This window comes from Vicugna pacos, chromosome 12, assembly GCF_048564905.1.
Source record: "Vicugna pacos chromosome 12, VicPac4, whole genome shotgun sequence".
Taxonomy (NCBI): Eukaryota; Metazoa; Chordata; class Mammalia; order Artiodactyla; family Camelidae; genus Vicugna; species Vicugna pacos.
In genome coordinates, this window is record NC_132998.1 from 28,014,170 (window position 1) to 28,039,106 (window position 24,937).

Consider the following 24,937-nt stretch of genomic DNA (forward strand, 5'->3'; position numbering starts at 1 on the left):
CTCTATTAAATCTCCTCTTTTGAAATACCTTGTGTAATACGTTTTCCAGACTGAACCTTAACTGACACACACCATAATGGAGGTTAATTTCAATAAAATGTTCTCAATTAAGTCAAAAAGACCAAAGAAAGTAGTAAAAATATAAAAGATTTGACTATGTTAGCATGCTTAAATCAATAAAATATATCAAATCTTATACCCAACAATCAGAAGATAAGTGGGATTATAAGTATTTTTCCCTTATCTCTAATTTTTGCTTTTGTCATATTATACAAGCATTGCTTTTATAATGGAGAGGAGGAAAATGCAAGTTTCATATTTTTGATAAAATCAAACCAAAAGACCTAGAATAACTAAAACTCTGCAGTGATGAAAAACTCACCTAAATTGAAACATTTAACTAGAAGCATCAAGTGCTGCTGCTTTTAAAAATCTCATCATTGCTTATATACCAGCTTAATAATCTCCATTAACAATTTTTTCTAACATAAATTATCTTTTTGTACCAGGTACAAAGTTTAAATTATTTTCAAAGGCATGGCAATAAACTGTCCATAAAGAAATTTCACTAAAAATGCTATGAAAATCCTCCAGGAATAGACCTCCACTATAATCCAATACCAACTCACAGAACAGAGTCTTTCAGAACTCTTTTGATTATGTGTAATTTATTCAAACTTTTCAAAGAAAAGCCTCAATAAAAAGTAAAAATCATTTACCTGTAAGAATGAAATAAATCTCCCCATTTGAATTTGGCAATCACCTTCCACCATGCTGGAATCTGTAGCTTTTAAAGGCAACATGAAGAATATTTTAATTTTTAAAATTTAAACTTAATGAATGCCAAAAAATAAAAATATGGTTTTTATTTATTGGACATCTTCTAATCTGCATACTACTAAAAACAGAATTTTTACACTGAGGAGGAAAATGAGACAATCATTAACCACACAATTAAAAGTTATCATCTGTTTCACTATTTAATGAATTCTAGGAAAATCTTCATCTAGCTACAGTGCTTTATAATTTATAAAAATATCAAACAAACTGTATAGAGAATTTGCTGCTGCTTCATCCCTCAGGGTTTTTTTTCACTTGTTTGCCATCAAAAGAACACACCAATAAAAAATCTGAGTGTTTATTTTCTCACACTAATACTTTGTATGATCATAACAGTCCCATATTTTCAGTTAACTTTTTGTTCATTTCAATCCCAAAAAAGGCATCCCAACATTACAATGTGAAATTTTAATACTTACTTCCTTCTCCATAAAACAAGAGACCATTATAAAATTTAGTTTCAGCCTGTTAAAAAAAAATTAAAATAATTTTAAAGGTTGCTATTTTGTTTCTAAATTCCTAAGCTCTTCCTTACCCCTACTTAATAAGCAGATGACTACGTCATATATACAAATATACTGAAATTCAAAAATTGCTCATAATATAGGTAAATTCAATTTATCTTTAGAGTACCAAACATATTACTGATACTCAAAGTCATTTCTTGATTTCTTCAGCCTTTACTTTGTCTTATTGTCCGTATCCTTCCACTAGTTCACAAGAGAAAGCAACTATAACTATCAAAAAGGTAGAGAGAAAAAGATGAAGTTTACCATCTTCTACTAGAATTTTAATGACTCATGGGTGAGGAAACACAAAACATATTAAAAATTCAAAGCTTTTTTAAAAATAATCAGTTATACCTAGAAAGCCAGTATACATGACAGGTAACATAGACTTAGAATCTATGCAGACCCAGACTCAAATCATAACTGCTAGTAAAAATGTTAGGCAAGTGACATCCTCTTTAAGCTTCAGTTTCCTCATCTATTCCTCATATACCACCCTGAGCTGTTATGAGTATTCACAGGGTTAGCAGAGTGTTTTTAAATACTCAGTGAATGGTACTATTATTATTATTATTATAAATAAACACCTCATTCAACATTCAATAAATATTTATGCACACTGTACACATGTAAGCACATATTTGCTTTTAAATCATGTTTTTAATGTCTTAAGAGTACAAATAATTACCTCGTATTTTAATTTCTTGATTTCACAACAAAGTGCAGCATAAACAGTGATGACTTTGTTTAAGACCTAGATTCATGAGTAAAAACACAAAAGGAAAAAAGTAAATTATACCAGATAACTGAAGTATTTTAGAAACAGGTATTTAGGTTTGGGAATCTGTACCTTGTTTTCCGTCTTAATGAGTTCCAAAAGGGAAGACTGTTCATAAGGCAAAAGCTAAAAAAACAAAGGAAAATAAAATTTCTTCATAATTTGAAAAAAAAACATTAAAATTTTAGATATACAAATTGAGACTAACTCTATTCTAGATGTTAGACCCTGTACTCAGCACTAGCACCACATCAGACAGGGAGTGACTGCAAAGGGATACAGGATTTCTTTTTGGGGTGGTTAAAAGTTCTAAAATCAACTCTTGTAATGGTGGCACAATTCTGTGAACACACTAAACCCAAAGAACTGTGTTACATGTGCATTACATCACAAGAAAGCTGTTATTTAAAAAGTCAATATGAGACTTAGGACTTTGTCTAGCACATAATAAATGCTCAATAAATGTTAGTTATTACTTAAGTGGTAACAGGCTATAATTTGAAAGATAAAATAAAACTACCTCAAAATGGAACAGAGCAAGAGTGACTTATTTCATACATTAAAAAAAATCACTGCCATATTAATATCCTCTGAATAGTACAAGGGAGATTTTGGGAAATGATGGAAATATTCTGTATCTCGATTGGGATATGAGTTACATGAGAATAGGCTTTTGGCAAAACTCACTGAATGGTGTATTTTAAATTTATGCCTTTCACTGTATACAAAATAACCTCAATACAAAACAAAGCCTGGACATTCTATTTCAACCCTCTCCATTTTCTTGATAATGAAAAACAAAAGCTAGCTCAAAGAGGTGGAGTTTGTATCATTCTTTGACACTAAAGACTTGGAGTTTGTGTCATTATTTTTAAAAACAAAAACACATGCATGGCTTAGAGAAAAGAAAATTAACCATTTTTCTCCAAGTTTCTTTTAGTTCTCTAGATTCCAAATAATAAAAAATACGTATCTCATTTTTAAAAATTGTTTTTAAGATATACCACATCCTAAATATACATACATAAATTAAAAAATAAAACCAAAATCAAACCTTTAATGCTATAGGATCAAGATTGAAATCCCAAACATCTCCAATTGAATCATCCAGTGCGTCCTCAATTCTTCTTAATTGAGAGGTATACTCCTCAAGAAATTTCCCATAATTCTTAAGCTGGACTTCAGCATGGATTTCTAAATTTAATTTTAAAACAGTTTGTGAGAAGTATAAGTAATGAATTACAAGACATTTACTTCAAATAATCTCAAAAGTCATAGCAAAGTAGATACTAAGCATTGTTAATGTATTACTTTGGAATGTCTGAACTTCTTGAAAATAGCTTCAAAGTTAAACAATAATTGAGCTTTCAATCTTTTCCAAATAGATAAAATGACTGTAAAAGCAGTAGATAGAGATACAATCTTAAAACCATAACTTTAAGTACTGCAAAAAAGTCACTATACAATTTACCCCGTAATCTAATATGAATAATGCCTTTGACATCTCAATGTTCTGATTTTATGTCTTAGTCATAAACAACTTTTTGTGGAAAAAAATGACCTGATTTAGGTGCAAAAATCTGCATTGTCATAGAAGCAAAATTTTAAAATGTAATGCTTAATTCTACACATAGTAAACTATGTCTAAAAACATAAATTATGTTTTTAAATGGTTCTAGACCCATTTCATCATATTATTCCTGAGATGCCCCAAACTTCCCAAGATATTTTGCTTTAATTATTTAATTGTAAGAGTTGGAAAAGCCAGTAAAGAACACTAAGTACAAAATACTGTGTTGATATTTATAGAATTTACACGTCAATTGATGACTCTAGGAATTCACTGGAATAAACTGGACAATAAAGGTATGCCTGGTCATCAAAATTAATGGAAGTAAATATTCCACCTTATACATAAGAATTCATCATTATTCCGAAGGCAGCAAATTCAACTCCAACTCAGTTTCTTTTATTGATATGAATTACTTTATTCAATCATTGTCTTCTAAAAAAAGTAAAGTTTTTCTCTCCTCAAATTAGCAATATGAAGCAACTCTAAGATGAAGTACGTTCTGACCTATTAAGGATAAAGACCTAGCTTCATATTCTCCCTTATTTTGCAACTAATGCTCTGAATCAGGTGGATCAATTTAGTTCATTAAGGTTCCTACTTCATTATAGCATCAATCTAGCAACAATTTGTCTAGATATCATTCGTATTTCAAAAATTAATGTAAACCAAGCACAGAGAAGTCTTCTTTTCCCTACACCTTAAATTTTTAAAACTGCTTAAGATCCTCAAAATCCCAAGTAAATCTCTAATTCTCAATTACATGGGAAATGACCAAAGCTGCATTTAACCACCAAATGATTTCTTAATGACACCACCAGAAAAACATGCCAATGAATTATTCATTTAGTTTGTTTGGGAAAACCTGCAATAACATTAAATCTCCTTGCTGGTAACAGTTTTAAAATTGGAAAAAGTTAAAACAAAAAGATTTAAAATAAGAACTCCACGGTGATTCTCCAAGAGTATAATTCTAAAAACCTGTTTACATGCTTATCTCTTCCAACAGACTGAATTTCTTGTTTTATCTTTGTATCCTTAATACCTATCACAGTTCCTGGTATGTAGAAAATGTCTTTGAGTGAATCAGATCATTCTCCTGTTTGACCTGCTTTCAAATCCAAATCATATTTTCATTCCAATTATTTTGCAGATAGTAGAATAGGGAACTTCTGTCCATAAAATTTCATACATGACAAGGCGCAGTTCATTCTTTAACAACAAATACAGAATCCTCTCCATAGAAAAGTTGAAGGATTTTGTCACAACCATCAGGACTGCTTTTTTATGCTATATGAGAGCTAATAACTTAAGGAACGTTTTGTGAAAAACTGCTAAGCATCCTGAATTAAGCCCACGTTTCTTTGAGGGGCTTATAAAGCCTAATTACAACTAATTTGTCTGTCTTTGTAAAATTAAGCAAAATTCATATGTAATTTTTTAAAATTACATTCACATTTTGAGAAAACTACATTTAAAAAAAAAAAGCAAATTCACAAGCAGTATGTCCCAGTATCTCTTACCACCTATACAGATTAATACCACCAAAGATAAGAAACAGATGGCCAATTTGCAGTAATCTTAAACAGTTTTACTAAAATAGTTTGGCCTGTAAATTTTGGTGCGTGAAATGAATTTGTTACCGTTTTCTTGGTTAGACTTCTAAGTTAAAATGAAACAACTCAATTTTATGAAATAAAATTTGAAACATACTTGCTGTAATTTTTGAAACCTTTCTAGGTGCACTGGAAACTACAGGACATCACTGAAAAATACCACTTAACGCAAATAAAAGGCATGGAAAGAGATAAATTGACATTCACATGTTTTTTTTTTTTTACCGCGAAAAGAGTTCTTTTTCGCTATCTTCTACGGTTATAAGCAAAAGAAAGAAAAAACACTCAAACTTCCAAAAGTTGGTTTGGGAGAAAAAAGAAGAAAAACAGGAAACCGAAACAGGAACTCGGACCTCAGCTTCACCTAGAACTGAGCGTTCTGAGGATCTGGCGAAAGCCCCGAGAGGCCAGAGACAGGACAGCCTCCGCCCCCCCGCCCCGGGCTCCGGGCCTCCCTCCCCGGGCGCGCCCCGCCCGAGCCCCTGGCTGCACAAATTGGACGCCGAGCCCCCCGGACCACCGCGAGCTCCCCAGGCCAGTCACCGCGCCGAACGCCGAGCCCTGACGCGGCCAGCCTGACCCACCATCGCGGAGACTCCCAACTCCGAAAGTTCTGTTCGCGAGCGCGTCCCTCTCGCACCCCAAGGCGCAGAAAGCGTCCCGAACCGGACGGCTGCGCTGCGACCGCGACGCAGAGCCCTCCCGCAAGAGCGCTGCCAGGGATGAGGCGGGCCGGGGAGCGTCCACCCGCAGCCCTCGCCCTGCCGCTCCCTTACTCTGTGAGCCGTCGTCAACGCGGTCGAAATCCCAGTCCGGGGACAGAGTCTCCACCGCCATCACCCCGGCGCCTCCCACAGTCACAGCTCCAACCAGCCTGGGTGAAGACGGCGGCCTCACCCGGGCTGCTGTCACAACACGTGACTTCCGGCCCCGGCCCCACCTCCGCTCGAGAGGGCCGGCCGGGCTCAAGGCCTCTGCGGGCCGTGGGGGCCGCTGGGAAAGCGAGTCCTCCGCAGTGGCCGGAGGAGGCCGCCATGTTGGCGGCGGCGGCGGCGGCGGCGGCGGCAGGGAAGGTCCGTGCGGTTTCCTCCCGTTCCTATTTGGGCCTCGCACTGTTCAGTTTACTTCTCAGGCCACATCGATACCTTACATTTCTCCCTGCTGACTCCAGGCCACTTTTAATACTAGGGAAGTTGCTCCCTCAGTCAAGCCTAAAAAGGGCAAAATTTGGGGGGTGGGGGCTTCACAGGAAGGCGTGGTCCTCGAGGACGTCGCCGTCCAGGCGCTTCTTCCAAGAGCCCGTGTATCCGACGCCCTGCGGGTAGCTAGCGTCGGAGCTCTTATTGCTCTTCTCCTGGGCACCCTGTGCGGATGGTTCCTGAGGAGAAAATACGGCGTGGAAGAGTAGTTACTTTACGAACACCTTAGGGAGGAATTTTACTCTGTTGCTTATCTTCCACCAACCGGCTCTCTACCCACCTCCAACTCAGAAGGCAAGGGGGTGGAGAAGAAGCGCTGTTTATGTGGGTTCTAAAATGCCCTTACCTGCTAAATGGCTTTTTGGTGAACAGAGATCTGTGGTACCCAGTAGTGCTACGTGTATACAGGTATTTGCACAAGAGTGTTCATTGCTGCTTGGTTTTATCAGATACTAGTAAGCGATCTAAATGTTCATCGATAGGGAGTAATTACATGAAGTTTATACGTCCATACTGTGAAATATTAGATGGCTGTTAAAAGAAATGAAGTAGATTTATGGACATGAGAAACTGACAGGAGGTAGTTGCAGAACAATGCGTATTTGTAACCACATTTGTGTTTTTATATAAACGTGTATAATTCATATGTGCGTGTAAATGCATGGAAAGTGAACTCAAATCACACTAAACCGGACAGTGGTCAACTGGAAGAGTATATGGGTGATTAGAAAGTCATTTTAAGGTTCTGTTGTGTCTACTTATGAGTTTTTTAATCTTTGTAACAGTGAGAATTTATTAAGGTCTTACTTATGTAACCTCAGAAAGAACCCAAAATAACTAACTTAATAAAGCAAGTGAAAAGTCGCTTGAAGACCATTCCATGGGGCCCGTGAATCTGCAGAGTAGGTCAAATATTTGAGTGCACACTAGGTGCCATGCTAGTATTTGAGTGCACACTAGGTACCATGCTAGATGCAGAGATTATGAAAAAGGCAGGCAAGAAAACAGACGCCTGCAGTCTTAGTGGGCATTTTAGAAAGGATGAAAAAAAAAGAAAGAAACAAAATTGGAAAATAACCCGTAACATTGGTACCTAATTGCTGACAAACATTTTTTCTTTTACTTTCTGTGTGATCGTGAGTTTGACTTTGCTGTATTCCTTACATTTGGTTCATCACTGTGATTAGTCTCCCAATAGGTCATTGTGATACATTGAAGTCACAGGTCAGAGCAATTTGAATCTGCATATTCAGTAATCTATTAAATCAGTGCAAGAGGCAGTGTCATGTAATATAACTAAAAGCACAGTTTCTATAGTCAAATTGTGTAGGTCCAAATCGTAGCTCTGCCTTTTACTAGCCATGTGATTTAGGGCCAAGTGATTTAGCCTGTGCCTCAATTTCCTCATTTATAAAGTGGGAACAATAGTAGTAAACACCTTAAAGGATTGTTTTGAGGATTCATTCATACATATATGAGGCATAGAACAACGCCAACCACATACTATAGAAATGTTTACAGTTTTGAATCATTATAACCTTGTTTTAAAAGAAATCTCAGGGATTGCCTATCTTGAGCTTATGTATCTTTAAATCAAATTCTACACCTAGAACTTCATATTTTATTAGAGAACTATAAATTAGATACTAAATCTAAAGCACATTCACTATAAACTGAAATGTGCTATCTGAAAGTTATTTATTACAGCAGGTGTCCTATATTTCTCAGGCCTAGGCTACCAAAGGCAGATAATCATTTTGAAGAGTTAAATATCCTTCTTTCTACTTCATTCTTAGCAGTACTTTCTGAAAGGCAAGCTGGGAACTAGAAGGGGAGGTATTCCATATGGACAGTATTATGCTATTTTGAAAGCTTCAAAGAACTTAAGAGCATTGCCCTCAGAATGTGCCTTCCTGCTGGCACCTGGGAATCCTTGCCTTTAACCCTATATCCACAACTTGAGTACCAGTTTATTCTGTATCAAAACATTGTGTGTGTGTGTGTGTGTGTGTGTGTGTGTATGTATGCCAAGATCGTAGTGAACTTGTTTGTTAATATAAAGTATGTTCCCTCCAATAGAAAAATCTATGATAATAACTCACTAAAGACATTTCTCTCTGTAATTTGTCATAGTCCTATGTGTACCTGCCAAAAAGATTCCTAATATGTTAATTCATATATTTCCTTACAAAATAATCTCTCACCTGGGCAAGAGTCAGTCTTCCCAACCCTATCATTTACTATAGATATATGACAGATCTTTTCTTTCTATTGTCCACACCACTGAGTGAATTTTCTCAAAACCTATCTGATCAGGGAATGCCCCACATTAAGTCCTTCAGTGGATTCTATTGTCCTTGGCATGGAGTTTATGTTTCATAGGATGGAACGCAAGGCTTCTTCCAGTCTGCCCTTTGGTTATTCTCTAAATTTTCTGCCTATCTACTCTGCAATTTATACCCACTTTGCTCTGCTGTGATACCAGACCATTTGCAGTTCCTGAAACAGGTCCTGCTGCTTCCAACCTTCTTGAGTTTACACATGCCAGTCCATCCCTCAGTCAAGAGCATGCCTTCTAGGCCTGGTCCCCTAACCAACTATAATATTGTCAAAAGTCAATTTGGACATTAGCTTTTATATCAGAGACTAATGGCCTCCCAAGACATATTCCTTTCTCCCTGTAAAAGAACCCAGTTTTTGGTTGGACCATGGCCACCCAACTCAAAGATTCTCTCTTCTAAGGCTCACCTATAGTCAGGTGTGGATGTACGATGAAGTTCTGGCCAATGAGATGAAGTTGAAATTTTGAATATTAGGGGAAAAGAGAGTAAAGTGGGCATTAGGAGTGAGTGTAAAGATAATAGCAGCTAACACTTATTTTGCATTTACAGTGTACCAGGGAGCATTTTAAGTCTTTTACATATATTACATTATTGAATCCTCACAACTGAGGTTCAGCCAACATCATCAAAGCCATCTCTGTCATGTGTTAGGTTTCCACATACTCATGAGTCTGTGTCTGTGATGTTGAACAAATTCATCCATCCCTATGCCAAAAACTCCAGTCTTAATTACAGCAACTTTTTAAGTGTTGCTGTCTAGTAAGGCAAGCCTCATACCTGGTTCCTCCTCTTGGAATATTTTTATTTTTGACCCTTTGCTTTTCCAAATAAATTTTAGTCAGTTTGTAGAGTTCTGTGGAAAACCCTGTTGGAATTTTGACTGAGATTGCACTAAGTCAATTTGGTGAGAGTAGATCTCTCTTGTGATGTTGAGTCTTCCTAACACTACCATTTATTCAGGTTTTCCATAATGTCTTTCAATAAAAGTTTATAATTTTCTCCATAAACTTCTTGCACATCTTTTGTTAGACCTTCTCTTAAAATAAATCTGCTTTCAGTGGTTTCTTTTATAAACAGTATATTTTTTAATGTTTTCTAACTGTTTCTTGCAGGTATATCAAAATAATAGATTTTTATATGTTGAACTTATATTCAGCCACCCTGCTAAATTCTTTTAACTGTAATAGTTTGTAGATTCTTTTGCATTTTCTTCCTACACAGTTATACTTGTCTGTGCATAGTGATACTTTTGCTTTTCCTTTTTAATCCTTATATATTTTTCTTACTGTTTTACTGCATTCTCTAGAATTTTGTACAATGCTAAATAGAAGTGATAATAGCAGATATTTTTGTCTTGTTCCTGATTTTTTGAAATAAGTGCCTACATGCACATTTTGACCATGAAAAGAAAGATGTTTTCTGTAGTTTTTTTAAAAGTACACTTTGCCAAGATAAAAAAAAATTCTCCTTCTAGTCTTACTTTTGAAAGAGTTGTGTTGGGGTTTTGTTTTATTTTGATAGTTTTAAATGTACATTGTTTAGAGCAGTGATCAGCAAACCACAGCCCAGTCCAAATCCAGTCTGTTTTTATACAGCCCACACACTAAGAATGATTTTTACATTTTTAAACAGTTGGGGAAAAACAGAAAAATATTTTATGACACTTGAAATTACAGGAAATTAAAATTTCAATGTCTATAAAGAAAGTTTTATTGGAATACAGTTATATCCATTCCTGAACAAATGGTCTGTGGCTGCTTTTGCACTACAGTGGCTTAGTTAAGCATTTGCAAGAGACTATGTGGCCTGCAAAGCCTAGAATATTAAGTGCCCAGCCCTTTATAGAAAAGATTTGCCAACCCCTGGTCTAGAATCATAGAGTTATACAAGATTTGTTATGGAAAACAGCAAACTCTCACCCACACCCTCCCCCATTATCCCATCCCGAAAGGCAACCATTTCTATCTCTTTTAGTTGATTTATTTACTTCCATTTCTCTAAGTAGCATAAGCACAATATTACTTCTTTAATTTTTTACTATAGTTATTATATATTGTCTTCCCACTGTTGGAGATGAAGATGTAAATATCTTTCTTCCCTCAACCCACCATTCATATCTTTGCCATCCCACCCTTTTTCCAATATATAATTATATAATAATTTTGGTAGGTCAATATTGAATGTTATGACTCTGTTAATGCAACTCTTACTTGAGACATGTAATACACTATGATTTATTTTTTAATGCAAAGCTTTTTGTTTTTCCTGCTATAATTATTTTGGGGTTTTTTAATGCATTTTCTTAGTTTTGTTTTTACCAATTCAAACTGAAGGCCTTCACTAATTGTCTAAATTTCTTCTCAGGATGTTCAGGTGCTTCAGGTGGTCTATTAATTTCATCATCCTAAAGAAGTCTCCTAGAGCTTTCTAGCTCACTACCATCTGGACATTTTTAGTAAGTTCATTGTTCATTATAATTTCTTCTTTGACCCAGTAGTTATTTTTATGTGTGATTTTAAATGTGTTTTAAAATTTCCAAATGCTTGGGGGTTTTTAATTTATCATTTAAAGTTGATATCTAACTCCATTGCATGTAGTCAGAGATGATGGTCTATGTGATATCTATTCTTTCATATATTATGAGACTTCATTTATGTTCTAATTATAGCCTAGTAATTGATGAAATGAGAAAATACGTGTCAGCCTGAAAAAAAATATATGTTCTTTGAGTATTGAATGCAGGGTAGTATGTCCATTAAAACAAACAGGTTAATTAGAGAGGCAGTGAGCCTCCTGATTAGTCCAAAATCTGCCTTTCAGCATTTATGGATTTCTGTACTCATGGGTGACCAGTGATTATGGGATCATGTAGGTTACCATCATATCTGATTCAGATTGGACTGAGTATTCCAGCCCTGTGCTTCCGTAGTATTTACTTCTTTGAAATTGTATGTTGATATACTTGTCTCCCCTATTAGGCTGTGTATTAGCTTCCTATTACTGCTGTAACAAATTGCCACAGACTCAGTGGCTTAAAACAGCACAAATTTATTATCTTAGGGTTCGAGAGGTCAGAAATCCGAGATGAATCTCCGTGGGCTAAAATCAAGGTGTTGGCAGAAGTGGTTATTCCTGGAGACACTAAAGGGAGAATCCATTTTTCTGCCTTTTTCTGCTTTCATGCATTATTCTAATTTCTTGCTTCTGCCATCACATCTACTACTCACACTGATTCTCCTGACTTCCTCTTATAAAGACTCTTATAATTACACTAGACCTATCCAGATAATCCAGGATAATCTCCCTACCTCAAGAGTCTTAACTTAATCAGATCCACAAAGTCCCTTTAAACAGGTAAGGTAACATAATCATGGGTTTTGGAGATTAGGACATGGACATTTTTGAGAGTCTATTATTTAGCCATGTACATATAGGACACCTTTTCTGATAATTCCAAAATCTGTGTTTATCTGGATGTCTCTATTCTGTTGTCTAGTGTGGTTTTGTTTTTGTTTTTCCTCTTGGTTTTCTACCATTTGGTCTTGTTTCCTGATATAACTGATAAATTTTTTTAAGGCATCCTGGTCTTTATGTATAAAAAATTATAGAGATAAGTTAAGGATCTGAATGATGTTATCTTTCTCCAGAGAAGATTACTGTTTCTTTTGGAAGGTTATTAGAGTAGGAGCAGATTACTTTGACCCAGTCTAGGACTATTCTGATTCCAAGCTGGGTTTCTGTCTTTGTGAGAGCTGGTCTGTTTCTGTCTCATCTTAATCCTAGGATGTAGCTCCACAAGGGTGCTTAGCAAGTGCTGCCAAATCTCTCTGCAGCTTTTCAGCCTCACAGCTACTGCTTTCTGCCTCTCAGCCTCTTAGATTGTCAGCTGCCACTTACAAATCAACAAATGCCTTGAGGTGAAATGTGGTGCCGTATGTCATATTCACCTCTCTGGACCTTCTCTCCTGAATCTCAGTTCCTCAAATCCTCACTGTCCTAGGTCTTCAGTGCCTTCAAAAAGATTTTTAGCAACAAAAGCAAAAAATGAACAAATGATAATGTATCAAACTTAAAAACCTCTGCACATTAGAGGAAACAAGAGAGTGAAAAGGCAACCTATGGAATGGGAGAAAATAACAGCAAATCATGTATCTGATGAGGGGTTACTATCCAGTATATAGAGAGCTCCTACAATTCAACCAGAGACAACTAACTCAATGTAAAAAATGGGCAAATGACCTGAATAGGCATGTCACCAAAGAAGATATACAAGTGGTTAACAAGCATATGAAAAGATGCTCTACATCACTAATAGTTAGAACAATGTAAACCCAAACCACAATTGAATAGCACCTGACGCTCACTAGGATGGCAACTATAAAATTTAAACACAGACATAGACAATAACAAGTGTTGACAAAAATGTGGAGAAATTGGAACCTTTGTACAACACTGGAGGAACAAATATAAGACAGCGCAGCCTCTGTGGAAAACAATACAGAGGTTTCTTTAAAAACTAAAACTAGAATGACCATATTATAATCTATTTCTGGGTAGATATCAAAAAAAATTGAAAGCAGGATTTTGAAGAGATATTTGCACACCCGTGTTCAGTGAGCATTGTTCGCAGTAGCCAAGAGATGAAGCAGTCCAAATGTCTATCTACAGGTAAGTAGATAAAGGAAAATATATATATACAATGAATATTATTCAGCTTTTAACAAGAAAGAAATTCTGCCACATGCTACAACATTGGATGAACCTTGAGGACATTATGCTGAGTGAAATAAGCCAATAACAAAAGGACAAATACTATATGATTCCACTTACATGAGATACCCAGAGAAGTCAAAACCATGGAAAAGAAAGCAGAATGGTGGTTTCCAAGGGCAGAGGTGAGGGAAAAAGGGGGAATTGTGCAATGGAATGTAGAGTTTCAGCTTTGCAAGATGGAAAACTTCTAGAGATCTGATACACAATGATGTGAGTATAGTTAATACTGTTAAACCGTACACTTAAGATGGTTAGGAGGGTAAATTTTATATTACGTGTTTTTTTACCATAATTTAAAAGTCTCCAAAAAAGAAGATTTAAAAATACATTTTACCATCTCTTCTAGCTGTTCTCAGCAGGAGGTTGTTCTGATATAAGCTAGGCAGTCAAAGCCAGAAGCCCTGAAGGCTTTTCTATTTTTGCTTTTAGTTAAATATTGTTGCTTACTTTCCGGCTTCCATTCTTTTCTGTCTTCAGCTAATTCTTGTCTTAGTAGTCAGAGCTTGATTTTTATTTTTTAATTTTATCCCCAAATTAATTTATATGTTTAATGCAATTTCAGTCAAAATCCAAACAGTATCTTTTGTCAATATTGACAAGCTGATACCAAAATTTATATGAAAAGAAAAAGGAATGAGAATAACAATTTTGATAAGAATAAAGTCAAAGTAATCACACTACTTGATTTTAAGACTTACTATGAACTTTGCTATGAAGTTACAGAAATCAGGACAGTGTGTTATGGGTGAAGGGACGCATAGATCAATGCATAATATAGAATCCTGAAGTAGAACCACACCAATATGACCAACTGATTTTTGATAAAGGTGTAAAGATAATTCAATGGAGAAAGGATAGATAACATTGGAACAATTGGACTTAGATATTAAAAAAAGAATTTTGACCTTAACCTCACAACTTATACAAAAATTAACTGAAAATCAAAAATAGATCTAAATATAGAACAGAAAACTATGAAACTTTTAACAGAAAACAGGAGAAATAGCTTCATGAGGGGTTAGGTAAAGAGTTTTTCAACATGACACCAAAAGCATGGACCATAAAAGAAAAAAATGATAAACTGAATTTCATCAAAATCAAAACTTTTTGTTCTGTGAAATACACTGTTAAAAGAATAAGAGAAACTACAGACTGGGAGAACATATTTACAATTCTCACATCTGACAGAGGACTTGTATCCAGCACATATAAAGAACTCTCATAATTCAACAGTTAGAAAATAAAAACTCCGTTGGAAAAATGGCCAAAAGACTTGAACAGTCACATCAACAGGAAGGATATATGGATGAAAATAAGCACATGAAAAGATTTTCAACATCCTTAACCATTAGGAAAATATGCATTAAAATTACTACACACTTATTAGAATGGCTAAAATAAAACATACTGACAAAACCAATTCAGAGCGTAATTTTTAAAACACAACCAAGTATCCTAGTTCTTTGTTTAAAAAACTGTCAGTGGCTTCCAATTGTGTTTACAATAAAATACAGCGTCTGTTGGAAAAACCTGTATACCTCACTAGCATCATCTTAGGCCTTTCTTTTTTGCTCATTATGATCTAGCCAGATTGATCTTTCAGTTCCTCCAATAAATGGAGCTTTTTTCCATATGAAGGCCTGCACTCGTACTGTGCCCTCTTTTTGCCTGGAAAGTTCTATCCCTACTGGCTGTCTTCCAATTATCTTTTATAGATCAGATTAAATGTCACTTCCTTAGTGAGAACATCCCTGACTATACAAGCCCAAATAGGTACCCCTATTATTAACATCCACTATATATTCCTTTCCTTTGTAGCTCTTATCAAAAATTTTGATCATTTAATTATTTGCGGGTTACTTACTGTCTCTTCCATTAGACTATAAACTCTATAAACATCCAAACCATGTCTCTTTGATACAGTTCAATGTCAAGTACAGTGCTTGGTACACAGGTGATAAATATATATATTTTTTCAAAGAATAAGCATTTTTTAAATTGCTTTATAATATTCATTTTATACAAAAATTATTTCCTCTTAGTTTGTCAGTAGGTGGCACTGCTGGTTAAGCAATCTGTAAGTGTGGGGGAAAAAAAACTCATTTTAAAAAGTGGCTTTTTAAAATTGTTCATTTCTTCCACCAGTATGGAATCAGAACCTTCTCTGTTTGACACACCATGTGACTAACACCTTTTAAAGAGCCCAGTTATCTGGTAGGAGAAATAAGATATTTTAACTTAGGGATTGGCAAAGAATAGTCAGCAGATCTGCCATCTACTTTTGTAAATAAAGTGTTTTTGGAACACAGTCATGTCCATTTATTTGCATTTTTGCCTGTAGCTGCCTCACAATACAGTGGCAAAGCTGAATGGTTGCAAAAGTGACCATATGGCCCACAAACTTAAAATATCTACTATCTGGTCCTTTAAGAAAAAGTTTGTCAACCCTTTTTAACTCTGAAAGAGCACAATGAGCAAAAGTATATATACTTATATATGTTTTCTATATAAGTTTTGGTCTACAAAACAGGTTGAAATAACCTAATTTTAAAAACATAACTCTCTTAGAAAAATTTTATCATTAAAATTTAGTGTAATGTAATGTAGAAGTAACTGACAGAGATACTAGAGGCACCTAAAGCACTCATTGAACCCGCTTGCAGCTAATAACAAAGAAAATAAAACAAAATATAATAAAGAGAACATTTTAAAGATCTGAAAGAGAATAAATTTAAGCAGAAACCACAGGAGAATTTACCGAGCAACTGGTAATATTTATGAATTTGTGGCTTTTTACCTGACAGTGTCTGTCCCCAGAAGTGAAACACAGCAGTCTTACTGGCTCAAGATGGTAACAAACTAAGTTAAGGGTTGTTGGAAGAGAACCTGGAAACCTGGGGGAGGAATCCCAAGGCAAGGGACCCACAGAAGAAATGAGATCCAAAATCCGCATGTAAACTTGGCCCGAATCCGTGGCTGACCTCTGAACTACATGCCCAGGGCCTGCTGAAATAGCAGTCAGGAGTCCTTGAGAAACAATGGCACTGGGTGAGAAGTGTGTTTGCTGCCCTCTGGCTACATATATTCCCCAACAGATGTGCATCTCGGGGAGCAAAAGCTGAAGCCCTGTGAGTTATAAATAGCAGAGAACAGAGACTGGGCTGGCAGAGCAGCTTGAAATTTAAACAGAAAGAACTGATCATCAAGGGAACAGCAAAGAGGGTGAACCCCATAATCTGAGCAAAAACATTGGCCAAATCCTTGTTTAAATGAAGAACTAAGTACAAAATATAAGCTACTGCACTCTATGAGGTTTGAGTCCAAGCAAATTTCTTTCTTTCTAAATCAAAACCCCAATCATTTTCTTAAGAACATTAACAGAATCCATAATGTTGGTAAACTGGCTTCTTTTTTGACAGCCAGCAATAAAGTTTAATTAATTAAAATCTGATAATTAGAAAGAAGAAATAGATAAAATTATGATTATAGTTGGAAATTTTAACACTTCTCTCTCAGTATTTGATATAAGTAGGCAATATAGATTTGAACAATACTCTCAGTCAGCTTGGCTTAATTGATATTTATAAAATATTCCACCCCAAAACAGCAAAATAGACATTTTTTCAAGTATAGAAGCAAGATAGGTCATAAAACACGTCTCAATACATTTAAATGGATTGAAATGTTACAGTTATGTTCTCTGACCATAGTGGAATTATATTAAAATCAATAACAAAAGAATCTCAAAATTCCTGGGAAATTTCTAAATGTTAGCTTCTCAAGGTCATTGTGCTGAATGAAGAAAATCAGTCACATACTATATGAGTCTATTTATTTGACATTCTTGAAAAGATAAAACTACAGTGATAGAGAACTTATCAGTGGTTATCAGGGTTAAGGGTGGCTGGTAGACATGACTACAAAGGGATAGGGCAAGGATTTTGAAGGGGATGTGTTTGGGGAATGGACCTGTTCTGTATCCTGATTGTGGTGTTCCTCATACAAATCTATACATATGTTAAAACCTACAGAACTGTACACCAAAAATAAAGTCTATTTTACCGTATGTTCATTTTGAAACATGTAGTGGTGGGACTGGCCTTCAGGTGCACCTGGCTCTAGGATTCAAATGATGTCAGGTCTTGGCTTTTCACTGTTTCTTTTCTGTCTCTTCCATAGTTTTTGCTACATTCTTTGGGTTGCATATGCTAGCCCTTGACAACTTCAGCCTCATATCATCACAATATCAAGTCTAGTAAAAGAGAGAAAAGGAGTATGCTTGACTGATAGCTCAAACAGAAGTCCCAGAATTAAGTATTGCTGGCCTTGATTAGCCTTGCTGGGATATTGCACACACTTTTGAACCAATCATTGTAACAAGGAGGTGGGAGGGATGCACTGATTGGCTTAGTGTAGATCATGTGCTCTACCTTTGGATCCTAGGGAGTTCAGTGGGAAAGGTAACTTCATAGGAACCACATGGCCTCAGAAAGGAGGAGAAGCAGATCCTTAGATGAAAACTTATCCCAAGATGTGGACTTAAATGGCAGGCGGCAAAAGCAATACATGGTCATTACATTAACTGGCCACTTGGTCATTTGCGGTCAAGTAGATCACATTGGTACTATTTGTCAGGTACTAGAGCAAATAATTATTTAATTATTATAGTAGGATTTTTTTTTAAGGTGCACTGTATCAAAGTTCCTTTTAGAACAGTTCATCATTTAGATGCTTCTTATGTTTAGGCTCCAGGATAAAAGAGCTTCTAAAGTTTTAGTCATCTAATACAGGTTCTTAAGGAAACTGTGCAATGAATTGTTTTCTCTCATAGAAACAAAGATCATCAAAAGAGAGACAAAACTTGAGGGGAAAATTGAAAGGGAATCAGTTTAAAGGGTAATTTCTTTACACAAGAAATTCTCTTGGCAGAAATATGATTTGGAGAACCCCAGAAGTCTGAGCAAAACATTACTCTAATCACCAAACTTTGAGATTCACAAAGATCTTTAGGTGTATCCCTCATGACTTTTCTGTAGTCAGCTAGACATCTCCACAGGAACTTCCCACAGGCATCTTATCAAATTCAGCTTGTCTACAAGTGAACTCATCATCTTCCACTCCAGCACCTGCTTCTCACCCTGTAATGCCATCCACGTCTTGGCAAATGGTTTCATTTCCCACAGAAGCCCAGTCGAGATATGGTGGACATGCCTTCTATTTCTCTTTCTCCCTCCATCTTCCTGTTCTTAGCAGGCACAAGGTTTAGTTGACTTCAACAATGTCTTTCAAATCGATCCCTTTTTTTCTTCCCACTGTAACAGGGATTACTTGTTTGGCCTATTGCAGTTTCTCCTAAACAGCTTCTGGTGTCACTCCACCTTCCATACTGCTAACAAAAGCAGTTTCCTAAAATGCAGTGTAATTACCTCCCTGCACTCCCTAACTCAGCTTCATTGAGGAGAAAGACCAAAATATTGAGTAGTTATCCTTGGATTGTGGGATTGGTGATTTGATGTTTTTGTTCTTTATACATTTTGGTATTTTACAAATGTAAAATGTACAAATGGAAGGAAAAGATTTGGTGCTTTCTGTCACCTACTTAGCATGGTATACAGGCCCTATGAGACTCCACCCCACCTCTCCATGTTTGCCTACTCCCCCTGACTCCAGTGAATGCTCTTTGTAGCCAGTGGCTAACAGAATGAGCTCAGTGAAGGAGATTAAGGGCTCTACTTCACTCAGAGCATCCCCCATACCCCTGCCTTTTATTTTTTTAATGTTTGGGGCTTCTTCATAATATTTCCTTTAAAGAATATCTTTAGCTTCTAAATAAAGGTTTAAAAGTCATTATCCCAGATACCATTAAAGCATTTTCTGGTCTTGCTGTGCTGATTCTCTCCTTCATGACTTTTACTTGCTGTTTCTTGTGCCTCTGATGTTTCCACTTTTATCTTTTGGTAAATCCTTCCCCTCCAAAACTTACCTTTTGGGTTGGGGGCTTGGGGTCAGCAGGGAGTTAAGTCTTTTGTGAAATCCTCCCTTATGACACGAAACTGAACTAGTCATTCCTTTCTGTCTGTTCCTCAGCCTCTAGTCAGTCACTAAATTCATTTATTTCTGTATTCCATAAACATGTTATTCCACGTGTCAAGAACTGTGCTGGGTACTGGGGTGCAAAGTTGATCAGCACACTCACTAGTACTGAGTTAGGTCCTCCTACTTTGTGTTTCCATAAAACTCTGTTTCATCTCTTATAGCACTGATCACACTTTGCTTACTTGCCATTCCCTGCTGGACTATCAGCAGCATGAGGGAAGTGAATCATCTACCTCGTCATCTCTTTAGCCCAGTACCTGCCACAGTGCCTAGAACATGGCAGGTGCTCAAAGATTATTTATTGAACAGTTGTCCTTAAATTTGACACAGTTCAGTGGGAGCAGACATGATGGATCAATATGTTGTTTATTTATTGCCCAGAGATTACTGGTGTGAATATGAAAGTGGTGGTGGTCTTTTCTACTCCAGCAGTTCTCATATAACACTGTTTATTTCTTTGAGTCATATTTCTTGATGTCCCTGGCAATTTTTGATTGAATGCAGAATGAATGAATGAATGAATAATTGCAGAGGTTCTGGCTGATGTTATCTTTCTCCAGAAAAGACTGACTTTATTTTCTGGCAGTCAGCTAAAGTAGAGCAATTTAGTTCATTACAATCAGGGCCGAACTCATGTGGGGCTAGGCTGCAGTCTTACAGTAGTTGTTCTACCTTCCAGTTGCACTCTGTGTTGGGGTATGTCTTCCAAGAATATCAGCTGGACTCCCCCCTTTCTCCCCCCTTCCTGGCAGATGTTGAACTCCAATTTTTTAGCTTTTGGTTTGGTTTTTGGCTATTTTCTGCTTGGTTTTATGGCCTTGAGTCCCACGCATCTTAAGAATCAGCAAATACGTTAAACTGAAAATCAGTTTTGGGAGCTACGTGCACTTCTGTAACCCCCTTATCGCCAAGGTTTTGTCTTTTTAAGTTCTGGCTGCTCAAACTCCAGTTGTTCTCTCTGCTTCCATGAGATTGCTGAAATCTGCTAGTTTCTCTGCTTGTTGGCCTCTGCTCCCTGCTTGGCTTTTCAGCTTCTCTCCCCAAACCAAGCATTTGTGAATTTCAAATTGGAAAGCAGAATGCAAAATGTTGGATTCAATTCAGTGAGCTTCTTATTCCTCCAAGACATGCTACGTCAAGGTAGCTTTCTGATGCCTTCAGACAGATATGCTGAAAAGTTTATCCAGATGTACTAGCTGTTCTGGATACAAGTGTTGATCTTCTCAAAGGACTATCATAACTGAAAATGAAGTCTCTTTTTATGTTTTTAATGTCTGTATGATCCTTACTGCTGTTCACTTTTCTGTTCTTAATATTTGTTATTTCTGCTTTCTCTCTCTCTTTTTTTATTCATTTTATGTCTTTTCAAAGAACAAATTGTTGGTTTTGTTGATCCTTTTTATTACATATATTTGGTTCTCAGAGAAGCAGATGCTAAGATGAGATTAAACATCCAAGAGATTTTTTTAGGGGAAACAGCTGTGAGGGAAAATAAGGAGGGACCCAGTGGAGGGTGGAAGAGCCAGGCTGCAATTCAGGTCTGACCCTTTGTGAAGGAGAGAGGGAAGGAAAGTAGGCAAGGAAAGAGTATTAGATTACTGTGAAATTCAAGAAAATCCAGTAGGCCAATGGGGAGTCACTCTGTCACCAGTGATCTGCATCTCCCTGCCTAGGCATCCCTGCCACTCCCAGTCATTGGCTGGGAGCAACCCATGGGAGGCATGGACTTAATGTGGATGTGAAGATTAGTTTCAGAGTACAGCAACTGAAGCCATCAGTCAGTCATGCTTTCTGCAGTTGAAGGTCCATCAGTGGACATGCTCAAGATTATCATTACTACAATTTGGGGTCACAGGAAAGTAGTTATACCAATGGAAACAAAATCTAAAAGGAATGCCTGGTCCAAAAGCTGGTAGGCTCTCTACAAGTAAAAGATGGAGAAGAAAAATTGAAAAATAATTTATTTCGGGTCCCTGATGCTCAGTGTCAAAATGCATCATTGTAAAGTTATCCCAAACATTATTAGAATTCATATATTTAATTAGATCAACTATAGGAAAAAATTAAATGAATATTAATATTAAAGTGACATTTGCAGATGTAAAAAGACCTAATTATTTACTAGGGACATATTCTATAGAGTATTTGTATTAGATAGTCTAGTTGTATCAAGCTTGATTCACTTAATTCATCATTGAAATTATTACCAGAATTCAGTTCTTCCTGTTATAGATTCCTGGATCAATGCTCTCAAGTATTTGTTTCATCATATAATTATTTTCACTTAAACAATAATCAAACATTAATACTAATACAGGTTCGAGTGGGTTAAATTAAAATGAGAATTTATAAAGAAAACACCATTCCAAAAACAAAGAATAAAATATTCAGCAGAGCAAATTAAAATGAAATAAATACACACATCTGTGTTTCCAAATAGCAACAATGGCTGCACATCAATTTGAGTCATATAAGTAACCAAACGAGGGAGAAGTACGAAAGTTCACAGAGTTTTATTCTAAATTCCTGAAGTTGACTATGAAAGTAAAATTTCTCTATGTTTAAAATTTTTATAAATTATATGACTTGCAGTTGCATAAAATTCTGAATGAATGTTCTACCCAGGACAAAACAGATCCCTGAGCAACATATTTGCACAAAGCCCCTGAAAGTCACAGATATCAATCACAAAAGAAAACATTTATCCATGGCACACTGAGTAAAGATTTCAGTGTTGTATTCTGGAAGCTCAAGACTATAAACCACTCTTACTCTACAAAGCTCTACACACAGTTTTGTGTGGGAATTCTTGGGTTTCAACTTGGCATCTATCATCTAATGTGTGAAATAGATTCAGACATTTGCAAAAAGTTATATAAATTACTGTATTTACAAAAATGGCACAAAAGTGAATTCAGCAGTCTATGCATGTACATACTTCATTCACATCTTCAACAACAACAAAAAAAACCCAAAAAAGATATTCTAACACTATGAAAGTGAAAAACACGAGATACAATGGGCTGCTCTTAAGTAAGGTCACATACAGTTACACCAGAATGTGCAAATACTGCCCAAGAAAAATTCTATTTTTAAAAATGAAACAAGTTGAAGGCAAATCAGGTTCAACTGTAGAGACACAGATCTGTCATATCTGTTTGAAATATGTGATGTCTTCTAATTTGGGGTCTTAAACTTCTATTTTACAAAATCCAAAAAGAAAAAGACAGGAAAATAACACAATAGAGATTATACAAAATAAGAAAAATATTAGAAGTTTACAATTGAGTGAGGAAACCCAAAACATTGAAATCATAAAATTTACTTATTACTTGTTAGATCTTGTCCTATACTAGAAAATAGGAAATATGTATATTTATTTTCAGTAAATTACTTTATGCTGCTCTAATGTATCTTTTTCATTGGTGCATTGTTTAATCCAAAAATTATACACATTCAGATAGTAAAACTGTATCCCTTAAGAAACAGCACATACCACTGCTACCTGCAAAGCTATCCCAATGACATAGTGTATGGAAGAAAATAAATAGCTGAGAAATAATATATTAAAGAAATAATACAAATGAGAACATTCAAAATTGAGCTCTTTTACTCAGCCAGTTTGCTAGCCATAAGGAATGGTCCTGTCCAGTGGGAATATGATCCCTAGTCACCTCTGTCTTACCAGAGGCTACAATAGATACTGCTTCATCTTCATGGGGGAGGGGCAAGATAGAAATAGAGTAAGTGATATGAACTACTATGCATAAAATAAATAAGATACAAGGATATATTGTACAACACAGGGAATATAGCCAGTATATTATAATAGCTATCAATGGAGTATAACCTTTAAAAATTGTAAATCACCATGTTGTACACGTGAAACTTATATAATATTGTACATCAGCTATACCTCAGTAAAAAAATGCTTGATCTTCATTTTTGCTTTATCCATGTTGTAATCTCCAGGATTTTTTAAATCATCTTTTTGTAACTAGTTCCTCAAGAAATCTGCCCCCCAAACTTGGATCTCAAATGAGGGTAACTTGCTTTCAACTTTGCTTCTTCAGCTTTCTCTAGACTAGGCACTTTGACTTGGCTAGTCACTAGTGACTAAAATTTTTAATTGGGCCAAGTGCCTTAATCATCTCATTTAAATATCCTGTATCATTGCTAATATTTTGCCTGCTTCTATCAGTTATAAAAGTATGTTAAAATCTTCCAGTATGATTGCAGATTTGTCTGTTTTTCCTTGAAGTTCTGTGAGTATTGCTTTTTAAAATTTGAGGTCTTGTTGGTAAGTGTATACAAATTTAGAATTGTATCTTTCTGTCAAATTAACATTTTCTTTTGGTTAGTGTTTGAGTGGTTTTTAGAAAATCATTTTTTCTGAATCTTTATATTTTAGGAATCTCTCTCATCAGAGTTTTGTTTTTTAAGCAACCTGATAATCTTTGTCTTTTAATTAAAGCATTTAGTCTGTTTTCATTTACTGCAATTACTGGCTTAAATCTAACATCTTACTAGTGTCCTTCTACTTTTTTCCCACCTCTTCCATCTTCCTTTTTCTCTTCTTTCTTGCCTTCTTTTGGATTGATTTTTTTTATCATTCTATTATCTTGATAGTTTTACATTCTATTAACTTAGTAGTTATCCATTGATTGTATTACTACTATTTTAGGGGCCGTACTAGAGATTGTAATATGCATCTTTAACTTACTAAAATCTAACGTAAATTAGTACTTTTATTATTTCCAAAACAATGCTGCAACCTTAGAACCTTTTAACTTCACCTTTTCTCCCTGAAAATCATATAGTTTTTGTTTTATTTTGTTTTTGAAAAATCATGTTATTGTTATCATGTATTTTAATTATATATATTTGAACTCCATAAAACATTATTAGAATTGTTTTAGACAATATTAATTTAAATTTTCCCTCATATTTACCCTTTCTATTGCTTTTCACTTTTTCATCTCTGAGCTTCCATCTGGGGTTATTTTCTTTTCACCCAAAGAACATTCCATTCCTTCAAGTCCTCCAAACTTATCTGACAATTTTTATTATTGTTTGTATATGTTTATGTATTTATAAATATGTGTCTTATTGATATATATATCTACAAGATTTTATTATTATTATATTGTTCATATGATCAGTGTTTACTTATTCACTCACATATTTGGCTTTTTTGTTGGTCTTCATTCCTTC

General features: G+C 35.6%; 2 protein-coding genes across 3 annotated transcripts in view; one reads left to right on the plus strand and one right to left on the minus strand.

The window, feature by feature from the left end:
- The window catches only part of WASHC4 (WASH complex subunit 4), a 53,916-nt gene extending 47,697 nt beyond the window's left edge, over positions 1-6,219 (minus strand). For both annotated transcript variants that reach the window (XM_072973075.1, XM_072973076.1), the window contains exons 1-6: positions 6,090-6,219; positions 3,182-3,321; positions 2,200-2,253; positions 2,038-2,103; positions 1,260-1,305; positions 720-787 (exon numbers count right to left, since the gene is read on the minus strand). In XM_072973075.1, the coding sequence (XP_072829176.1) occupies positions 720-787; positions 1,260-1,305; positions 2,038-2,103; positions 2,200-2,253; positions 3,182-3,321; positions 6,090-6,150 (435 nt within the window). In that variant the 5' untranslated portion in view covers positions 6,151-6,219. The remainder of the gene's footprint in view (positions 1-719; positions 788-1,259; positions 1,306-2,037; positions 2,104-2,199; positions 2,254-3,181; positions 3,322-6,089) is intronic.
- A 4,997-nt stretch (positions 6,220-11,216) lies between these two features.
- ALDH1L2 (aldehyde dehydrogenase 1 family member L2) overlaps positions 11,217-24,937 on the plus strand; it is an 85,109-nt gene continuing 71,388 nt past the window's right edge. Inside the window, exon 1 of the mRNA XM_072973073.1 lies at positions 11,217-11,309. The gene's annotated coding sequence lies outside the window, so the exon portion shown is untranslated. The remainder of the gene's footprint in view (positions 11,310-24,937) is intronic.